At 38.6% G+C, this 22,611-nt stretch overlaps 2 protein-coding genes across 3 annotated transcripts in view; one reads left to right on the top strand and one right to left on the bottom strand.

The window, feature by feature from the left end:
• Positions 1-22,611, top strand: part of LOC311088076 (radial spoke head 10 homolog B-like) — a 304,215-nt gene that overhangs the window by 21,121 nt on the left and 260,483 nt on the right. The gene's annotated exons all lie outside the window — the stretch shown is intronic.
• crfb2 (cytokine receptor family member b2) lies at positions 982-21,519 on the bottom strand. 2 transcript variants are annotated; one of them, XM_084121699.1, is made up of 8 exons: positions 21,257-21,519; positions 17,554-17,686; positions 15,027-15,196; positions 13,468-13,616; positions 7,635-7,785; positions 4,247-4,294; positions 3,953-4,017; positions 982-2,589 (listed from the first exon to the last, which is right to left on the bottom strand). In XM_084121699.1, the coding sequence occupies exons 1-8, from the start codon at positions 21,303-21,305 to the stop codon at positions 2,023-2,025; spliced, it is 1,332 nt and encodes a 443-aa protein (XP_083977825.1). In that variant the 5' UTR covers positions 21,306-21,519; the 3' UTR covers positions 982-2,022. The 2 variants fall into 2 exon arrangements, with proteins under 2 accessions (XP_083977825.1, XP_083977826.1); XM_084121700.1 differs by lacking the exon at positions 4,247-4,294 and having other exon boundaries at positions 3,953-4,062.

Below are 22,611 nucleotides of genomic sequence, written 5' to 3'. Positions count from 1 at the left end.
AGACACATCTCATGATGGGTAAAAGCAAAGAGCTGTCTCAAGACCTTCGCAACCTAATTGTTGCAAAACATAATGATGGCATTGGTTATAGGCGCCATTCTAAGCTTCTGAATGGTCCAGTGAGCACTTTTGGGGCCATAATACGGAAGTGGAAAGACAATAATTTCACCATAAATGTGCCTCGACCAGTGCTCCTCGCAAGATTTCTGATAGAGGAGTGAAAAGAATAATATATTTTGTTATTACGACACAATTGAGTGGAAAAAATAATATGTGCCAGCCATCGTAGTGTTTGACCCATGTGACCTTGTATTTTAATAAAGTTGCTACTTGTTACAAGACTGATGTATTAAATGCTTGCAATTTTGCATTTTGAAACGATAGAGACTCTGTAGCTAATAGCGGCTAATATGAATTCTGGGAAATGTTCTTGCGCACATCTTGCAGAAGTAAAGAGAAGCTGTTGCTCGAACACAGACGTCTCGAGTGTATTCTTTAAAATAGATGCATCACAAAGACTAACATTTTAGATACCAGTGAAAGTTCTTAGTTCTTGACTAAAATCTACAAGCCTAACTTATTTTAAGTTCAAACATCTTTAAAGACAAGAAAAAAGTCAGTAATAAAACATGAACTAATTCAGAGGTCAGAGAATCGTCACTGATTATGCCATGTTCATGAACTCTCAACAGCGAGTGTGTGTTAATGTCAAATGTGTTAAGCAGCATGAGCATGAGTCATTGCCATGTGATCGGCTTCCCTCACACACTCACACACACACACACACACACACACTCACTCCGGGGAGAAGATGCACGAAGATTAATGTCTAGAGTTGTGTGTCAGACGTGTAACTCCTGTTGCGTGTTGGTCTTCATTCTGCAGCTGAACTGCTTTACACACGTCCTTCTGTCTGCATCTGTGCTCGTGTTGCAGATGTTGGAGGAGATCTGATCCTGATTTCAGCAGATTTACAGATCATACATGGTAAAGGTGTTTAATGTTCCACTTCTGTGCACAAGACAAGTCACTTTTATTTGTATAGCCTTTCACAATACACACAGTTTCAGAGCATCCGTACAGAAATGTGTGATATAATGCCGAACACTCCACAGTATAGCAGTTTACAGTTACAGTAAAGATCTGCTCTATGTATATGTTCAATAAAAAAAAAGATTTAATTGATATTAAAAATATCATCAGTAACAACAGACGGATGTCTTTCTTTGTTCGTAATGAACGGCAGCACAAGATTTAATACCTGTTCACACCAATAACCAGAACTATAAAAACACATTTTGTCGTCTACGTGCTTTTTAAACTCGGATGGATTCTGATGGTTTTTACATTTACATTTATGCATTTGGCAGAGGCTTTTATCCAAAGCGACTTACAGTGCATTTCAAGAACACATACTTGCTTTCCCTGGGAATCGAACCCATGACCTTGGTGTCGCGAGCGCCAGCGCTCCACTGTTTGAGCTACAGGAAAACTGTCTAACATTCATCAGCTGTAAAGAAATTGTGTGATTCCGGTGTCGTTATAGTTACAGTTATAGTTATTGTTATTGTTGTAGTTGTAGATGTAGTTATTGTTATAGTTATAGTTATAGTTATTGTTATAGTTATTGTTATAGTTGTAGTTGTGATGTGAACTCCGCAGTTCTCAAAGAATTAGAACAATTATTTAAACTTTATAGTTATTGTCTATGGTGTGAACGGTCCTTGAGACCTAAACATATCCGAGAATACTGGAAAAATGACTAAATGAATGAATATGAAATTATGTTTGAGATAAACACTTTCTGTTCCTCATCCGGCAATAAGAATAATGTTTGTACGTCATCATCTCCATCAGAATGAAATGCATATTCAAAACAAGACTAAAAAAAACAAGAACAATAAAAAAAACACTTTAAAAAGTATAAAAATACATTAATCATCTTTATATGCTTGCGTGTCCTTCAACATTCTCACGTCTGCTCTCATATAATGCAGAGGATTTAGTTCATTTCCCAGGAATCTAATTTCGACTCAAGTACCCTGAACATTCATCGTCGTCTTCCTCTTCTTCCTCTGGAATGTGTTTCCCAGTGGAGTTCAGTGACTGTGGATGGGTCAGTAACTGGTTCTGAGGATATAACAGCAGCTCGTCTATAACACTGCAGGTTTCTTCAGGTTCAGCAGAAACTCCTGGTATGGTCACTGAGAACAGGTTCACATCCGCAGCGCTCTCTCCGTCGTCCTCGTGTGTGTGCAGAGCGATGCTGGAGCTCTGAGGAGGACTCGTTCCCTGAGGAGAAGCTGTCGGCTCAAACACAATCAGACTCTGAGCGTCTGTGGAGGAGCTGAGGCTCGCGTGAACATCGCCACTCCAATCACAGCTGGAGGACACTGGGCAAACCAGCAGAGGGGAACCTCGAGCGTCCAGATAGTGTGCCACTACTCTCTCGTACTTCACGCTCTCCTCCTCGTCTTCCTCCTCGCCGCTGCTCTTCGTCTTCTGGACCGAGTCTCTGTCCTCAAAGAGTGTGTTGATGAGTTCAGCGGGAGTGAAGAGAAGGACTTTATTCCCGCTCTCGATCGAGCTCTGGAAAACAACAGGCATTCGTTATACAGGGTCAAAATGACAGAAGTTGAGCTGATGAGGCGATGTTATGCTAACACTTTACAATAATGTTCATTAGTTTACATTAGTTTAATTATTAGCGTATTAGTAGAGCATTAGTAACGTATTAGAAGAGTATTGGTGGAGTATTAGTAGAATATTAGTGGAGTGTTAGTAGAGTATCAGTAGAGCATTAGTAGAGTATTAGTGGATTATTAGTAGAGTATTAGTAGAGTACTAGTAGAGTATTAGTGGATTATTAGTAGAGTATTAGTAGAGTATTAGTAGAATATTAGTGGAGTGTTAGTAGAGTATGAGTAGAGCATTAGTAGAGTATTAGTGGATTATTAGTAGAGTATTAGTAGAGTACTAGTAGAGTATTAGTGGAGTACTATTATAGTATTAGTGGAGTATTATTAGGGTATTGGTAGAGTATTAGTATAGTATGTAGAGTATTAGTAGAGTATTAGTAGAGCATTAGTAGAGTACTAGTAGAGTACGAGTAGAATATTAGTGGAGTACTATTATAGTATTAGTAGAGTATTAGGGTATTGGTAGAGTATTAGTAGAGTATTAGTAGGGTGTGTCAAATGCCAGTTGGCCGATAACATTTTTATGAATTTTAACAATGCAATGCTGTGAGAACAAACTTGAACAAACGCTCAGAAGATGCTAAAGGCCTCGACTGGTTCTGAGAAAGCTGCGTCAGACAGTGCTAAACTGAGGTCCTTCACTTCTTCTTGCGCTTGAACGAGCATCTAGCTTATTTCATTTGTATCTCTATTGTATTTATTTTTGCTTTTGCTTGTATTTTGATTATTTGTACTTATTTTATTACTGACTGTTTACTTGTCTTTATTAATGTTTTTAAGTTAGGCTAGTAGTTTTAGCTACTGACTAGAAGTAACTACATATCAACTTATTCTACTAACCTGAACCCTAACCGTCTACTAATACTCTAATAACTCTAATTAAGAGTAATCAAAATAACCGTTTATATTTCCTGTAGTCGTTGTTCGTCTGTGTTTTGATGATGCATGTATCTGGTTTATGTTGGAATATGTTCTGTGGTCACTGTTCTCTTATATTGGTTCGTTATGTCAGAGAATAAAGAGTAAAATAAAAAATATCCGTTTAAAGAGGTCATGTGATGCTTTTTAATGTTTTCCTTTTGCTTTCGCGTGTGATGTATCTGTGCATGTATATGATCTGCAAAGATATAAAAGGGATTTATTCTGACAGAGAACACAGATCCAGGCCTTCGATCCGAGTCCAGATATTACTCTCCTGCATCACTTCATCAAATCTAACATGTCTTGCATCATGTAGAGTGTGTTGCTCTCACCAGGACAGCTGGAAGCGGCGGCTTCAGACAGAAGAAGCGAGAGATCAGTCTCGGAGAACACATCAGTAACAGCAGCGTCAGCAGACACAGGACGACAGAGATCACTGCATCTGAAACACACACACACACACACACACACACATCAGTAACAGCAGTATCAGCAGACACAGGACGACAGAGATCACTGCATCTGAAACACACACACACACACACATCAGTAACAGCAGTATCAGCAGACACAGGACGACAGAGATCACTGCATCTGAAACACACACACACACACACACACACACATCAGTAACAGCAGCGTCAGCAGACACAGGACGACAGAGATCACTGCATCTGAAACACACACACACACACACACACACACATCAGTAACAGCAGTATCAGCAGACACTGGACGACAGAGATCACTGCATCTGAAACACACACACACACACACACACACACACACATCAGTAACAGCAGTATCAGCAGACACAGGACGACAGAGATCACGGCATCTGAAACACACACACACACACACACACACACATCAGTAACAGCAGTATCAGCAGACACAGGACGACAGAGATCACTGCATCTGAAACACACACACACACACACACACACATCAGTAACAGCAGCGTCAGCAGACACTGGACGACAGAGATCACTGCATCTGAAACACACACACAACACTGGACTTCAGAAACACACACACAACACTGGACTTCAGGAACACACACACAACACTGGACGACAGAGATCACTGCATCTGAAACACACACACAACACTGGACTTCAGAAACACACACACAACACACACACAACACTGGACGACAGAGATCACTGCATCTGAAACACACACAACACTGGACTTCAGAAACACAAACACACAACACTGGACTTCAGAAACACACACATAACACTGGACTTCAGGAACACACACACACACACACACAACACTGGACTTCAGGAACACACACACAACACTGGACGACAGAGATCACTGCATCTGAAACACACACACAACACTGGACGACAGAGATCACTGCATCTGAAACACACACACAACACTGGACGACAGAGATCACTGCATCTGAAACACACACACAACACTGGACGACAGAGATCACTGCATCTGAAACACACACACAACACTGGACGACAGAGATCACTGCATCTGAAACACACACACACACACACAACACTGGACTTCAGGAACACACACACAACACACACACACAACACTGGACGACAGAGATCACTGCATCTGAAACACACACAACACTGGACTTCAGAAACACACACACACACAACACTGGACTTCAGAAACACACACACAACACTGGACTTCAGAAACACACACACAACACTGGGCTTCAGAAACACACACACACAACACTGGACTTCAGCGCACATTCACCGAACAGTATTTCAGCAAGTAAACCACTCAGTGCTTTCACACTCGACTCCACTGCTGGGTCCAAACCAGAGCTCAGTTACTCCCCGTTTCCCTGGTTTGGTTTATCTTGTATTTTTGTGATAAACATTTTCGCAGTATGTTTCATCAGTGTGAGAATTAGCAGCACCTCTTAACCACTGTAAATAGATACCGACTTAGACCCAGTTGTTCAAAAGAAGAAGATAAAAGGATTCTGAAATCGGATTAGATGACGAAATCCAATCTTGGTTTTGATCTGGATCAAAATGTTTTTGTAAAATGATCCAAAAAATTCTGGATTATCCTGATCCTAGTATAAGGGTGGATTTCAGATAAATCTTACAATGTTTGCATCATGTTGTCACTATTAACGACTCTGTTTTCAAGTAAACCTGAAACTTTTTATGCGTTTTGTCCGTTCATTTACACGACAACTGCGTTTGGGGGCCTGAAAACACAAACTTTTGAAAACGGGATTAAAAGTGCACGTGTTTGAAAACGATATTGTTATTGTGTCCGTGTAAACAACAAAAAAGTAAATTTGTAAAAACAGTCACATCATGCGTATTATGTGTTCAGTCACTAGACGCGTGTTTTTTCTTTACAAAGTGACATCGCCATCTACTGGCCTAGCAGCAGAATACAGCGATTTTAGTCGTTTTCCTGGATCCGTATGAATGGAGATCATTGTGACAACGCTGTCATCTGTACGTGAAAAATGTGAAGGAAAAACTTTTCCATTTTTAGTATTTAGTACATCACTAGTTTCTTTGTGTTTTAGTTTTGGTCTTCGGTTAGAAATTGTATATGAAATTTTAAATACAGTATATTAAATATTGAAAAACTATCCATGTTTTTCAAACTGTGGTACGGATACCACTGTTGTGCTCTTTCTAGTGATACTCACTACACTCACTTTCTAGTGATACTCAGTTAACTGCTATATTGAATATTATATTCTGCTATACTCCATTTTGAATGAGTGACTCCGGGCGGGAGTTTATCCCGTCACTTCACCACGTGACAGCAGCAAGCCGGCTCCTGATTGGTGAACGCGGCGCGAACAGACGCCAAAGTTCAGATTTTTCAACCCGGGCGTCAGACGCGAATTCGTGCCAAACGCGTGAATGCACAAAAAACACCAAATAAAATCATTTGCGTGTCCACCACGCCGCGCTAAATGCCTCCTTCGCGCCACAGGACCTCCAGACGCGCGTAAGCGCGTCTTTACATTAACTTAACATTGAAATCACTTGCGCCAGACGCTCTATTCGCATTTGGTGTGAACGCAGCATTAGTTCTCATTCATTCTCAGTTGCCATGGTTACCATAGCCATAGCTTCACACCTGTTCCCTGTTCTGTTGACTATCTTTCACTGTGTATGTACAGCATCAGCTTCTTCAGTGTTTGCACTGCCACACCTTTGCTACTGTTTGGATTCTCTTTGTTTTTTGTTATTAATAAATAATGTTGCTGCGTTTAGATTCTTCCTTCTTGTTTTTGCCTGACACATACTGTATATACATATACACACATTTATATTTTGTGCTTGATTTAATCAGCAATTACAGTGATAAAGTAGCTAAGGATCTGTTAAGCCTAGAATAATACATGTAGATTTTCCCCCTCCCATAAAATGATCCCCAAACAGTTGTCAAAAATAATATGTTTGATTTCAACTGTCATTTATCACTGTGTATTATGACAACACAATCATCAGAGATGAACCAGTAGCTTCTAACAACTGCAACCCTCATTGAATACATATTTTTATTCATTTGTCGTGGGTCAGATGAGGGGGAAGGTGTTTGTATCATTGTATTGTGCAGTTTCCTCTCAAGTGACCCGACGCTGACGGTTGTTCTGCCTGTTGTTTCTATATAAAGCTTTGTACTATTAAGTCCCACTGGAAATCCAGATCTGGTAATATCAGGATCAAGGTGATCCAATCCAATGACGCTTTGAAAAACCAGCACAAAACTAAGATGGATTCCCGGATCCTGGATTGCAAAACATGGGATTTCCAAATCCAGATCACTCTAATCCAGATTAAACTGTTTGAACAACTGGGCTGCAGCTTCACGAATCACAGCTGGGTTTGGGTGACAGTCTCATGCAATTCATCCAATACAACAACTTTCAGTTTAGAAGCAGCTGTCGAGGACATGATTATCTGATGCACTTTACTTGGCCATTATATTGAATCTGCAGGATCAGTCTAATAGGGTTAGAGTCTGGAGAAAACTGAATACCTGAGACATCAGTGGTGTGAGGGACGTCGGCACACACTGGATCTCTGTGTGGTGTTCTGCGATCCTTGATCCTGACATTCACACAGTACCTTCGGCCAGGGGCCAGACCATCAAGGGGAACGGTCCTCAACCCTTCAGTCTCCATCTCAAACTACCAGTCAACACAAACAGCAGCAATTACAACACATAACATATCAAATAATGTTAAAAAGAGCCGTGAGAAGTAGGGCTGTAATCTCCCAGTCGATTAGTCGATTATTTGGTCGATACGTTCTGGCTCGACCAAAATTCTGATTGGTCGATTTTTTGCCGCGTTCATTTCATTAGTTTTGTCGCGTTCATTTCATCAGGTGGAAAGCACTAATTGCTAATGGGGGTGTTTTCAGAGCATCCCTGTTTCACAGGTAACAGTCTGTCTTCAGAACACCCCCCTTGTTTTCACTTCTTTTGGATTAGCCCAACTCACCGGAGAAGAGAGACAGATTGAAGAAAGTAGGCTACTAGAAGGTTTGCTGAATATTACTTGATCTGGTTTGTTTAATAAATATTTTTTTATTAAAGTGGACGTGCCTTTTGTGTTTAAGAGTAAAAGCTTTAAGTTAATAGTCTATTCGTGTCTCAGCCGCGAAGCTGAGCTCCTATGTTCAGCCCATAGACTGTAAAAAATAGGTTCAGCCTCACTCTGTGCGAGCTGCACAGAGCGGCTGAAATTATAGTGTCTGTCAGTTATTAAAATACATATGACAGAAACAATTGTCTAAATTATGTTGCATATTCCTCAAAAGTTCTTGTCATGATATCACTAGTTGACAACATAGTACTATTTTCGGAAATCATAGGCTATGATATTGCGCAGGTGCACGTGATGCAGCGCTGTCAGAGCCGACAGACTCGTGTGTCAGACTCATTTTAGTGCAAATTAATTACGTCAAAAACGATTTAATACTGCAAATAGCCTACTAGTTTTTTATGTTTATTTATAATTCATTTAGGCGGACAACAAGGCTACCAAGTACTGCGCACAGTGCGCAGCTAATTAATTTAACGATTTTTTTCTAACGTCATTTTTAGTCGATTTTAGTCGATTTTTAGTCGAAAACTTCAGGACTTCAGTCGACCAAGATTTTCTTTGGTTGAGTACAGCCCTAGTGAGAAGTCGTTCATTTAACCAGGTTAAAAACTCATTGAGATTAAAATCTCTTTTATGGCAATGGCAATGGCAATTTATTTATATAGCACAATTAAATACAATTTACATTGTCCAATGTGCTTTACAGTAATTAATAAAAAAAATCATACAAACTAACAACAATAAAACGACAGTACAAATATAGATTTGAATAAAATATCATAAAATAAGTGCTTCACCAATTTAAAATAATAGTGAGATACAATGGAATGGTGCGTCACCATATGTTAAATGCCTTATCAAACAAATATGTTTTTAACTTGGATTTGAAAACAAATAACGATGAGGCCACTCTAATTGAAATGGGCAAGTCATTCCATAATCTAGGGGCAACTATGGAAAAGGCACGGTCCCCCCTACCCTTCAATTTTGACTTCGGGATAGACAGGAGTCTCTGATTTGATGACCGAAGCGATCTAGTTGGATGATGCTCGGTCAATAGAGCAGACAAGTAGGGTGGAGCCAGACCATTTAAAGATTTGTAAACAAAAAGTAAAAGTTTAAACTCCACTCTATAATGCACTGGCAACCAGTGTAAAGAACGTAAAATTGGCGTGATATGACTACGTTTTTTTGCACCCGTCAGAAGTCTAGCTGCCGCATTTTGTACTAACTGTAATCGTGACATTGTTGAGTGACTAATCCCAACGTAGAGAGAGTTGCAGTAATCCAACCTTGAAGAAATAAATACGTGTATTACTTTTTCAAAATTTTTAAAGGAAAGAAATGTCTTTACTTTTGATAATAGTCTTAGCTGAAAAAAGCAGGATTTCACAACTAAATTTATTTGCCTCTCAAATTTCAAAGTTTCATCAAATACTACACCCAAATTTCTCACCCACGGCTTCACACAAGAAGACAAACCACCAAAATTTACTTTAGGAATGGTGGAAAAGTCAGAGGGTCTAAATAAAATAATTTCCGTTTTGCTCTCATTAAAATTCAGAAAATTTGAAGACAACCAAGTCTTTACTTCGGTCAAACAGGCCATAAGAGTTTCCAGATCATCTGAAGAGCGTTTTAAGGGCAGATAAATTTGAGTGTCATCCGCATAAAAATGGAATGACAACCCGTGTTTTCTAATAATAGAACCCAGTGGAAGCATGTATAAAGAAAAGAGAATGGGGGCCAAAATAGACCCTTGAGGAACCCCACATGATAACACAGCCTTACTAGAGGAATATTCCCCAATCTTCACTGAGAAGCTTCTGTTTGTAAAATAAGATATAAACCAGTCCAGTGCACTGCCAGTAATGCCTGCACACTGTTCCAATCGGGCAATAAGTACAGAGTGATCTACTGTATCAAATGCAGCAGTTAGATCTAAAAGCACAAGAACTGCATAGTCGCCAGAGTCACAGGTTATTAGTACATCATTAAAAACCTTAAGCAATGTAGTCTCTGTCGAGTGATGTTTTCTAAACCCAGATTGAAAAGTTTCAAAAATCGCATTATCAGTTAAGAAGCTTTGTAATTGTTGGAGGACTATTTTCTCCAAAATTTTAGTCATAAATGAAAAATTGGAGATTGGTCTAAAATTGGCTAACATTGTGGGGTCCAGGTTTTGTTTTTTAAGTAAGGGGTAGACTGATGCATGTTTAAGCGGTTCAGGTATAATACCAGTTTCTAAGCAACGATTTAACATGACCAGAAGAAAAGAACGAACATCATCAAATACTTGTTTGAGAAAAAATGGAGGAATAACATCAGCAGAAGAGCCTGAAGGCCTAAGGTGCTCTACTATTTCTTGAAGCTGAGTGTCAGTAATATGGTTAAATCGGCTAAAAACAGCCGTACAGCTATTGTGAATTGAGGGATCAGAAGGAGATGGAATAATTCCTAATCTTAGATCATTTATCTTACTAACAAAAAACTTTAAAAAGTCCTCACACATAGATGAAGACACATCCGCAAGAGAGCAGACCGAGGGGTTGATAGTGGCGTTAATAATTTTAAAAAGAATTTTGGGTCTATGACAGTTCTTATTAATAATTTCAGTAAAATACCTTGATTTGGCTACTTTTAGCGATTTCTGATATTGAGATAACGAATCTCTAAACATTTCAAACGAGACCTGAAGTTTGTCTCTTTTCCATTTACGCTCCGCTCTCCTACAAATCTGCCTAAGAGAGCGTATTGTATCATCTCGCCAGGGTTCAATTCTTGGTTTAAAATTTTTTACCTTGAGTGGTGCAACTGTGTCTAAGACGTTTTCACATATAGAATTAAACATAGACAACAGCTCTTCAGCACTCATATTACCAAGACAGTCTTCCATTGGTAGAGTAACATCATGGAAAGCTAAAGAAAAGGCATTTTTGGTAGCATTCGTAATAACCCGAGAGCGGCAAGCGTGATTAATAGATTTAGGTGCATCAAACCTAAAGGAATAGAAAACAAAATGGACTTATGATCAGAAAAACCATTCTCACACACCTCAAGATTACAGAGGGAAAAACCATGAGATAACACTAAGTCAAGTGTATGTCCATGATGATGAGTGGGAGTGTTGACTTGAAGAGCCAAATCAAAGGCATTTAATAAATTAGAAAATTCCTTAGCTAGCAGGTCGTCAGCACAGCAAATATGAACATTAAAATCTCCTAAAATCAAAAGTTTATCATATTTCGGAATAAACTCTCCCAGGAAGTCCGCAAAGTCAGTTAAAAACTCCTTGTTGTATTTAGGAGGACGATATATTACTGCAATCAAAAGAGGCTCGTTAAGTTCTAGCGTAAACAGCTGTAGTTCAAAGCTGTTATACTCCTTCAACACAATATTACGGCAAGAGAAAGCGTCCTTGTAGATGGAGGCCAATCCTCCACCTCGACCAGTCAGACTTAAATCCCCAGCAGAAAGCCACGTTTCAGTTATAAATAAAAAATCCAGATCTTTTACTAGAGTGACTTGGCCAAGAAAGCAGCTGCAAAAACATAAACATACAAATACACATCAAAACACAATCAAGGACCACAACGCCAGTTTACCAAAGGATAAAACACATAATCGGTTAAATGTAACCTAAACTCGTTTAGTGATGGAGGAACAGTCAGCTTTAAGATGTTTGCTAAATTATTCCAAGTATTATATTTTAAGCCTTTTTTCCCTTTAACTTTAAGATATATAACAAATCATTAGAACAAAGACTGTAGCAAACATTTGTATTAGAAACGCAGAGAGACGAGTCATTCAGAATATGGTCAAAGACTGCATTGGTGGATGTTTTCAGGGAATTTGGCTTTTCCACTCATATGAACAACATGACGTGACTAGAGATTTGTTCTTTTGCTGAATGACATTGACCGAGAGAGTTGATAAAATGATCTAATGGAACTTCAGAGGACCGACAGACAGGGAAGAACAGAGGAAAAGAAGGGAGAGCTGGGCCGATACCACAAAGATTTATATAATTAAGATACCCGTAATCCATTAAGTTTAGTTGAACAATTATTATTATTAAGCATTTAGTTCAAATGAACATAAATATATACAGGTAATATAAATAAGATTGTGAATCGGTAGATAAAGCTTTATAAATGACTACATGTGAGTCTCTGTATACCTATATATATTATCAACTATATAAACTTACTTCATGACTTTCCCTTGCACTGATATAGTAAGATATTTCCTGGCTGAGTAAATGCATTAATATACTCCATATTCTTCAATCTCTTAATTCTCGGCAGAAGAGAGAAGTGAATCTTGCCGACGCTTTTGCGAGAAGTGAATCACAGTTTCCAGGCATATGATTGGCTGTTCACCGATGATGTCACACTTTCATGTGCTCACACTCCATGAACTCAAAGCCTGACTGGACTGGTCAAACTAATCCTGTAACCCAGAGTTTGTTCAACTACATCATGGTTCGGGCCTCAGGTGAGGTCAAATGAACTAATAACGAGATAATATTATCATGATTCTTCAGCCACTAAAACATACTGCGATTTTAAACATTTACAAAGTTCTGCAATCACATATATTGTGATTTATTATCTTTTTTCAACTGTAAATGTCCCACATATGTTTTTATTTAATAAGATAAAGTTATCAGTCACATTTTCATTTCCATCTCCTTCATCCCTTCCTCGCTCAATATTTTCCTTTCTCATATTTTTTTAATATTAATGACAGTTGTCAAATGAAATTTTTGCACACTGTGTTTGTTTGTACAACAAATATTGTTTTAAGCAGTTTTACACACTGATTAAACACTGATGAGCAAGTCAAAGGTGACACTACAAACTCATTTTCAGTTATGAGATGTACTTATGAGCTGAATCATATTTATATTGTTGTTTTAGGAAGATACTGAACTTTGGCATTAGCAGATACTTGAAAGTGTACAATGTGGAGTGATTTTCGTTGTGAAATATCCTACACAATAACCCAAGATAGTTTGATGAGTGCTGTAGTGTAGTGTCTCGCCTTCAGCACTGTTAGCTCATGTCTATTGAGCTGATCAGGTGATAATACACATGTCTGATACGCTCTGAAAAGCAAATAACTCCCAGAATACGTGCCTGGATAATGTTGAAGAAGTGCCCGTAAAGTGTGGTCGAATGAGCAAGTATATACTGTATAAAAGTATACAGTATACAGTATTAAAGATGCAGCATGTAAAGTGCTCAGCTGTCCTCTCACCTTTGCTCCATCTTCACTGCTGATCACCAGTATATAGTAAAACCTGGGTAACTCGTAAACGTCGTGCAGTTTCTCAGTAGGAGCTCTGAGAGTCGCGCAGAGCGTGCGATTACACGTGGCGACGGACAGCAGCGGCGCCTCCATCGTAGCTTCAGGAGAACACAGAAACAACTCATTACACACATTATACAGCACTGCTACCCTCACAAACTATTAGCAAACTTCAAGTATTCTTAAGGAAAGTTCAAGTATATTTTAAAGTATACTTGTCAGTGTACTGTTTCAATGCTACTTTTTAGTGTATAAAAGTAATCTTTGAGTGCACAACAACTTCACAACTACATTCCTTGTGTATGCAAATATACTACAAGTGAACTTATCGGTATACTGAGAGTTTACTAGTTAAAGGTGCAGTGTGTAAGTTTTAACGGCATCTAGTGGTGAGGTTGTGAATTGCACCCAACAGAAGTTACGGTGGCCGACAGGAAGTGATGTCGTTGTCTGAGACGGTGTTTTATTCGCTGACTTTAGCTATAGCTTCTTTGCATGAAGAACAACACAGTGACGAAACGCGTTTATCCGTTCAGGGCCACCGTAGAAACATGTTGATGAGACCCGCGGTGTGTGTAGAGAGAAATGCCTCATTCTAAGGTAATAAAAACATGACGGGTTATTATGTAAGGTTTTTACGCACCACTAAAAACATAGTTATGTATATGATATTGCATTTCTGTCAACAGATCCTCCTAAATATTACACAATGCACATTTACATGTAGCAAATGTTTTAGTTTATGAAAGTACACTGAAGTATACTCTCAGTAAACAACTAGTTTAGTAGTTTTATACATGAACGTTTTCTTTAGGTAAACTTAACATCAGTGTAAAATCATATATAGTGAACTATAATTACACTTCCTATTTAGGTATTATTTTTTATTTATTTTTTATTTAATTTTTATACTTGAAATATACCTTTAACTGTACTTAAATGTACAGTGTAGTCCACTTCCTATGTACATTAGCAGTGGACTACACAAAAATTCAGATACTCAGAATTATGAACGTTTTCTTTATAAATCAATATGTTCAAACAATGTAAGTTTATAAAACTGTGAAAAAGTATTTAATACGCTTCTCAATCAAAAGATTAAACCTACAATATAAGTATACTTAGATTACTTAATTATAGTTTTAAGTATATTTTGATCAAAAGATTGAGTAGATGCTGTCACAGTTATCTGGACTTATTCATCTTTAGTTTCACTTTCATGGACTTACAGTTTGTTTTCATTCATCACATGTTCCTTTGTTTGATTTTCCCGCCACTCATCAGTTGCCATGGACACTCATCAGCTCATCACACCTGTTCGTCATCTCCTCATTATCACTGTGTATTTAAGTTCCTCACCTTTGAAAGCCTGGACACGCTTAATTTACGAATGGCTGCTCTGCTCTCACATTAAAAATAAGATGGATACCATAGGATTGTCAACACAATCGCTGCTGTGTGCAGTGGCCATGTTTCGTGGTTCATGTAGATAGAAATCAGCCTCTTACTGTTCAGAAAGGGCTGGAATGGGTCGCAGTGGGAATACGAGGTGTGATTGCCCAGAGAAGCGAACACATTGACGTAATAGGTTTCCTCCGCATTGGATAAGGCTTCTGTGAGATTACATCGCAGAGGAGACGTCACATTCTCACACTCCTTCACCACCACTTCTGTCCCACTGCAACACAAACACATTCACAGTTAGAACAAGCGTCCATCCAGACATAATCAACACACTCACCGACGGGACGAAACACTGGTTTGTCGAAGGGTGAATGTTCTCACCAGTGACACTATCTGTTCAAAATCATCTTCGGTGTGAAACTAGGGCTGTTCGAGTCCTCACTGTTGTTTTCGATTGCAGGATCCTAATCTCGCCATGGCTACAGGATTAAAGGAGAACTCCGGTTAATTTTAACATTGAGCTAATTTTTTTGTAAATTTGGAGTGCTGTGAGTACAGAGAACAACGACAAAAATCGGTGTTGCCTACACCATGTTATCCTCACGTGTTATCCTTATCCTCATCCTAACATCACTTTTATTCATATCTTTCACATCTACTGCAGTCAGATTCACCGTGTTCACTCTGAAGGAATCACTCACATTGGCTGTGCACCCTCCTCTCCCCTCCCCCCCTTTTTTTTCTTTTTTTTTTTTTTTTGCTGCAGGGGTGTGTATGTTGATGTGTGAATAAGTATGTAGATCCAGAATTAATGTTGTTCATGGTTCTGTGTATTGTGTTTGTGGAAAATGGAAAAATCAATAAAAATATTTGTATAATAACATTGGCTGTGCACTTGTAATGACACATCAAGGATGTTAAGAGGCTAAAAGCAGGTTTAAAACTTGCCCCATTGAAGTCAACAGGGTGCACATTTTAAAAAGAGGGTAACACGGTGTAGGCAACACCGATTTTTGTCGTTGTTCTCTGTATTTACAGCACTCCAAATGTACAAAAAAATGAGCTCAATGTTAAAATTGACCGGAGTTCTCCTTTAAGGTCGTGGAGAGTTGCCTTCTCATGCCTCCGCATACATTTCTACAACTCTGATTGATTTTAAATTGTAATTTTGGCTGCATTGTTCCTGAAATGGGTCATAGCTCATAACCCAGCAGTAAACCCTAAAGAAAAACGCTTATTCATGGACATGCAGTTATTGCAAGGATGGAATCAGATATGAGTGTCTAAAATACATGTGCACATATGAGTTGAATGTATGAATGTACAGTTTACTTTAACTGTATGCTTTGCACTGAATTAAACTGGACACTAAAATAAAATATCCAGAACATTAACAACAGCACTGATATAAGAGTGTGTGGTTTATCTGTCAATCACATGCATGTGGAAGTTGTGTTTTTACTGTAATCTATGCTCTCAACATGCTTTCTTTCAGAATTATCATCAGCTATTAGAAAGAAAGGTTAAAAAAAAACTAGCATTTTATTTGAAATGGGAATAAGATCTAGACCCTCGATTATGTCATGATCTATTATCTCATCCAAATCCGTGCAGTGCTCTAAATTGTGGACAACATAGCCAAAAAATAACCTTTAAATCGTTTTTTGATCTGGTTCACTGAAAGGAACTAGCCGAAAGAACCTTTAGGTGGAAATGAATCGGACTTCTAATCACTACTAGCGTGAGGCGAGTTAATAATGTGCTTTGTTGAAATGAAACAGATTCTAAATGAGGAGTCGATTCCCCTTCATGAAATCAGTTCCACACTTTGGAAACGACTCTCTAATCGATTCTTTAAGGAATGGATTCCCAGCCGTATGTGAAAGGGCCTTTATTAATAACTGTTACAGGTGCTAATAACCAGCATGTGTATGATTTACAGTCGCAACTACACTCTTAAAAATAAAGGCTCTTTATTGGCATCGATGGTTCCATGAAGAATCATTCACGGAGTCACTAATGAAGAAAGGATCTTTAGATGAAAGAAAATTATTCTTTAAAGATCTGACCAATGAAAGGTTCTTTGGGGAACCAAACATCGTTGTTTTTGTATGGCATTGTTGTGGAAAAACCCTTTTGGAAGATTTATTTTTAAGAGTGTCAGTCATTCCACATGACTTAGCCTGTTTTCTCTCTCATGCGCTTTTCATTCACAGTGACTGATGACTGCAACCTCAGGCTCAAGGACTGGGATTGCAATAAATCTCCATGTCCTGTGTAATTGGGGAACTTCAGGGAAATGCCCAATCATCTCCATATAACAGCTTTCCACATGACCTCACCTCTCTCTCCTCCCAGCGCTCGCTCACTCATTCACACACACTTTCACAACCAATTAAAATCCAGTAAACATTTTTTCATATGACTAAACACACAACCATGTTTCAGAGCCTGTTTCTCATTTACTGCTTGTGCGTACACCATAAAGGACATCTTTTAATCAGATTTATTGTTATGCAGAAATAATTAATACTTTTATACAGTCACTTACTTCCAACAGTGTCTAATTAAGACGATTGGCTAGTGTGTATGATGCTCTGCTGTGCTGTGTGTGTGAAAGTCAGATTATACCTGAGTGTCTGTATTTTGACGGAGAACTGGACGCCATCAGGAGATCCGGGACCCTTTTCCCAGGACAGTAAGTGGACGAAGTACTGGGAAGACAGGACCAGATGTACCGGGGCAGGGACGTCCATGCATAATGCTTCAGAAGGGGAAAAAATATTTAGATAAAGTTATAAAATACTCAAGTTTTCAATTCTACACTGGGTTCCTGGCTCAAGTTTAAAGGACATTTCATGCCAAAAAGGTTCTACATAAGGAGAAATGTCTTAAAGTCCCCCTATGGTGAAGAAATCCAGCTTTTAATGTTGTTTATGTATCTAAGTGGTGTTTTTAATATGCTTTAAGACAAACCATGTGTAAATTCATAAGTCGACAGCATTGCTGAGTATTTCCTCCTTAAAACTGCAGTGAACCAAAGACAGTCTCAAAAACACGCTTTGAAATCGCTGGTGTTTCTGACGTCACAAACTACCTTGTAACCAATCAGATCAACGTGTGATCGTCAACCAGTGGATCTCTGAGCTGAGTGAGTGAGTGGAGGCGGGGCTCATTTGCATATTCATAGAACCGCGCATACTAAATGAGGTGATAAAATAATTAACTGGGGGACTTTTAAATGATTGCATAACAACGGGTTACTTCAATTATTTCTAGTGATAAAGTAGATGCTTGATCATAAAATGTAATTAAAATAAAATAAAATAAAAGCTAAAACTAGCATTTTTCATACCATGAACTTGGCCTTGTAACATTTCACCCACAAATCCAAAGTAATAATAAAGTAAAGTAACAGCAGGAGTCGGTTTATGTGTGTGTGTGTTGAGGATGAGCTGATCATCAAGCTCATGTGAAACCCTTCAGATAAAGCCCTCCGCTGCTGCTGTAAGACTTCTCTGAATTCTTCTTAGCTTCATGCTACTTCAAGAGCCATGGACACAAAGAGCTCACTAAACATATCACACAACATCTCAGAGCTGAAAGGCATTGCTCAAGTGAGGCTACGACATTTCCCAAGGCAATAAACAAGTGAACGCGGGTCTGTTAAGAGGCCGACAGCGACAATACAAAGAGTTACAGAGAGTGTGTTTGCTCCCTACATGTGACGACTATCTCTCGTATCCTCTGTGAGACGCAAGCCTGTTCTGACGGAACAAAACATCCAAAAACTTGGCAAAAACAAATATCTGCTCTTCCAAAACCATGTCTTGTGGTCTGATGAGACCAAGATTGACCTTTTTGGGCACAATTGTAAAAGGTTTGGTTCATAGTGACGTTCCTTCAGATCTTAATTCACCCCCACCCCCACACACACACCACACACACCACACACACACCACACACACACACACCACACACACAACTCTAGAGTACCATATGAATTATTTAGAGATTTAACCGCTGAATGTTTGTTGCTCAGTCATGGTTTACAGCATTGATATCTTATTTGTTTGTGCAATTGTAGGCGATATGTTTCCTCTAACAGCCCAAGCTATAGACATATAGAACGACGCATCAAACAAATTCAGAAGGAATAAAATGTAAATAATAAATAAGAATAATGAATGAAATGTAAATAATGGATCAGAAGGTAACGGGGAAGAAAAGGCGAAGTGGAACGGTCAAAATCAAGACTCTGTTCAGTCTCTAGTCCATCTGATGAAGTGGAGCGCGCTTCAGAACAGCGGCCGGGATTCAGGGACGTCTCGGGAATTTGAAACCGCTTTCCAAAGTGAACTAAACTTCAAAGTTAAACACCTCTGAGCTGCCATTGGTCCGTGGCGATGATGTCATAGGTGGGTGTGGCTCTGAGGCTCCGCCTCCTCTGAGGAGTCAATCTGCATTTCTTCTGTTCAGACGCGAGTCAAAACATGAGCCGCTTCATAACTGATGCGACACTGACACTGTTTGTCATGTTTAATACTGTAAAGCTGCTGATTTTAAAGGAATCTATTGCATAGAGTTGCACCAATGCTACATTTTTCTAAATGTTTCTAATCATTTGTTAACAAACAAGTAGGCCTATTCATTACTTCAGTGAGCTCAGTGTTTCTGCCTTTAATTATTACAGTGTTTAAATTAATACTTTTTTAGCTAACTGTGATTTTGTATATATGTACATTTCTGAAATACATAACTTAGACAGTCACCTCTGATAACAGATCACTGTAAATTGTAATATGGACTCATGCATTTTCTGTAAAGCTGCTTTGAAACGATGTGTATTGTATTGTGCTATACAAATAAATGTGATTTGAATTGAATTGAATATAAAGTGCTGAATAAATGTGAGCAAACACATCCACATGTCTCTAATAAGACGCTGTTTCTCATCGCTAGTATTACTGTTGTTAATAAGTGTTAGTCACAAGCACTATGATACACCATTACTGTTGTTAATTAGCATTAGCTACAAGCACTGTGATAAACACATTGGATGGCTGTTGTCACAGTGTTATCTATGTTTATTGTATCTGTCCCTATACAAATAAAACATTAAATAAATAAATTGTTATAGCAGCCAGCACATATATATTCATCTAAACTTCTTTTCCCCTCTAAGTGAAGAACGAAACAGGCCTTGGCCGTGAGTATAGGGATATCGACTGGCAGAAGCACTAGCCATCAGGGATTTCTTTGGAGAAGAATCAAGGGGATGTTATTCATTACATCCATTATCCATCATATCCCCCATTAAGATAATAAAAAACCTGATTAATTCACTGAATGTTAACCCATATTCGAATAAGGCGTGTGAAATTCAAGTCCCCCCATTAGAAGTGCATCTAAAACTAGGAAGTTGAAGGGAAAATAAATATACTGCAAGTACACACACACTTTTGTACAAACAGGCCACATGAACTGCCATCTGTGTTAGAAGTGAAGGCCGGATGAGTGTGTCAGAGAGTGTGTGTGTGTGTGTTGTTCTACACTTCTCTTCATGTTTCCTGTCGTCTTCACCACTCAAGCTGCTTATCGTGCCAGTGCCACCACACACTCATCCTGGCAAACTCATCAAACAACACCCTTTTAAAGCCTCAGTGTAAAACACAGGCTTTAAACAAACACATTTCATGGCTCGTTTACTAGAAGTGGATGAACGATGGCTGTGAATCATATCAATGGCTGTGAATCATATCAAACATTACACAACTAAATCTAACCGTGCACAGAGTACAGATTAAATCTCAGTTTATGACACTAAAACAACATTTCTGTTTCTGTCATCCAATGAAATAGTTCAAATTCATTACTTTACAGCAAGTTATTTTACTCCATTTTCTTTTTTAAACGATTTTTATAAGTTTAAGTGTGATGAATACTAAAGGGTTTAAGCTTTCGAATGATGCCTCATTTATGATGATTATTAATGTGAGATGTGAAAAGGTGCTGGCAGTCAACACGACAAAACTCACTTGGTTTTAGTTTGTATGTTCTTTTGTACGAACACTTAATGCTCCAAATATATATAATTTGCATTCCTAGTAGAATGGACGCAAAATAAAGAATAGCTTACATTTTTTGATTTTCAAGAGTTAACCAAACAATAAAAAGAAATCCGCATGGGAAGTATATTATTATTATTTGTTGATTTGAGATGGAATAACTGTTTCAGATTTCATATGCTCCACATGTCAATAACTGTAGTGTTCCTCCTCTTAAACAGAAGAGCACACACAGGTTTATGATATATCATAAATGCCGCACTCACCCATGTGAAGCAGGACCGCGGCTGTCAGTGCTCTTGTTATTGCAGACATCGCGCGAGGCTGTCAGGTTTACATCGGTCCAGTCTTTCCTCATGCCGTGATTTATCCACCACAGGCTCGACTCCACTTCCTCAGATAACACCGTTTAAACACTGCGACATTATACGCGTTCTTTTGAGATTGTAAAACAAAATGTTTTAGAGTGGAGTTCATACACTTTCATTTTCTTGTGTACCATTTCCGGTTTTGTCTTGATGTTTGAAGTCTGGCGATGGGCGTGGTTTGTTCGTCACGTCAGTGCGCATGCGCAGCATTCAGCGTGAGTCACGTGCTCTCAGGCTCTGGTGCTTCTCATTCTTACACGTGCATTCCTCGTTCTAGCTTGCATTCTTGAACAAGAGATAATTTATTTATATTGTATATTAACACGAACAGCGTCGCTCGAGTCGATGAAGCACGATTGTGTCATTGTGTGATAGTTCTGGCTGAGGGATTGTTAAAAACACTGTGCAGATGATCTGGGGTTAATACTTGAACTCAGATTCACAGACGCCTTTGTTGTGTATCATTTCTTAAATTAAACTGAACAGTGCTATGTGCTTATACATAATAATATTATAAGATATTATAAGATTATACATAAAATCAACATTTACATGCAGGGTTTGAAATTAATTTTTTCACTCAATGGACAATTTGACTACAAAATGTTTAAGTTACCAGCCATTCAGAACTTCTACTAGCCAAAAAAGAGAAATATAGGTAAATCAGATTAATCTGGTTTATTTCTTTTTTTATTATTATTATTATTATATATATTTATAATAATAATAATTTAAAACCCTGTTTACAGGATATTTTTAATTACAGGTCAAAATGAAATAAACGCCACGAACCACTGCTAAAATGATGCTTTGATGGTGTGCAGGACCTCAAGGTGGACTTTGACTGAGCCGGGACTCTGCGGATGCCTTGATAAGGATGATGAAGCACATGGCACCACATAACCGCGCTGATAAATGTATAATGCTAGCACATCCCGTGTGCAGTCCCGGTGTGGTGAACAAATGAGTCCTATTGAAGAGATGAGTCCTAGGGGTGGGCGGATCGATCCTGAAGTATCGATACTGACGTGGTATCGAAAAGGATCGATCCTCACATAAAAATATCGATCCAAATGTGGTTTTTTTTACCAGTAATTTTGTATTAATTTAGCATGCAATTCAGTGCGTAAAATAAGCTTCTAAGTGGAAAAATAAGCGAATGTTAGCGGATAATTGTGTAGGATAGAACTTTTTCTCCTAGTCATCTGGATACAAGACGAAACCAATCAATCACAGAGAGCGTTCGATGCTGG

The sequence above is a fragment of the Abramis brama genome (assembly GCF_963993115.1).
Source record: "Abramis brama genome assembly, chromosome: 8".
NCBI lineage: Eukaryota > Metazoa > Chordata > Actinopteri > Cypriniformes > Leuciscidae > Abramis > Abramis brama.
Note: the sequence above shows the minus strand (reverse complement) of the source record. Positions and strands in the feature narration are given on the sequence as shown.

Bases quoted from the DNA above. Each gene is read 5' to 3' on its own strand.
- crfb2 (XM_084121699.1), bottom strand. From the start codon at position 21,305: ATGTCTGCAATAACAAGAGCACTGACAGCCGCGGTCCTGCTTCACATG. The intron at 4,295-7,634 runs GTATTCAGTTTT...TGTGTGTTTCAG, and splicing joins TCACACCACTGATGTCTCAG to ATGCAGTGATCTCTGTCGTC. The intron at 4,018-4,246 runs TGTGTGTGTGTG...CGCTGCTGTTAC, and splicing joins GCTGACGCTGCTGTTACTGA to TGATGTGTTCTCCGAGACTG.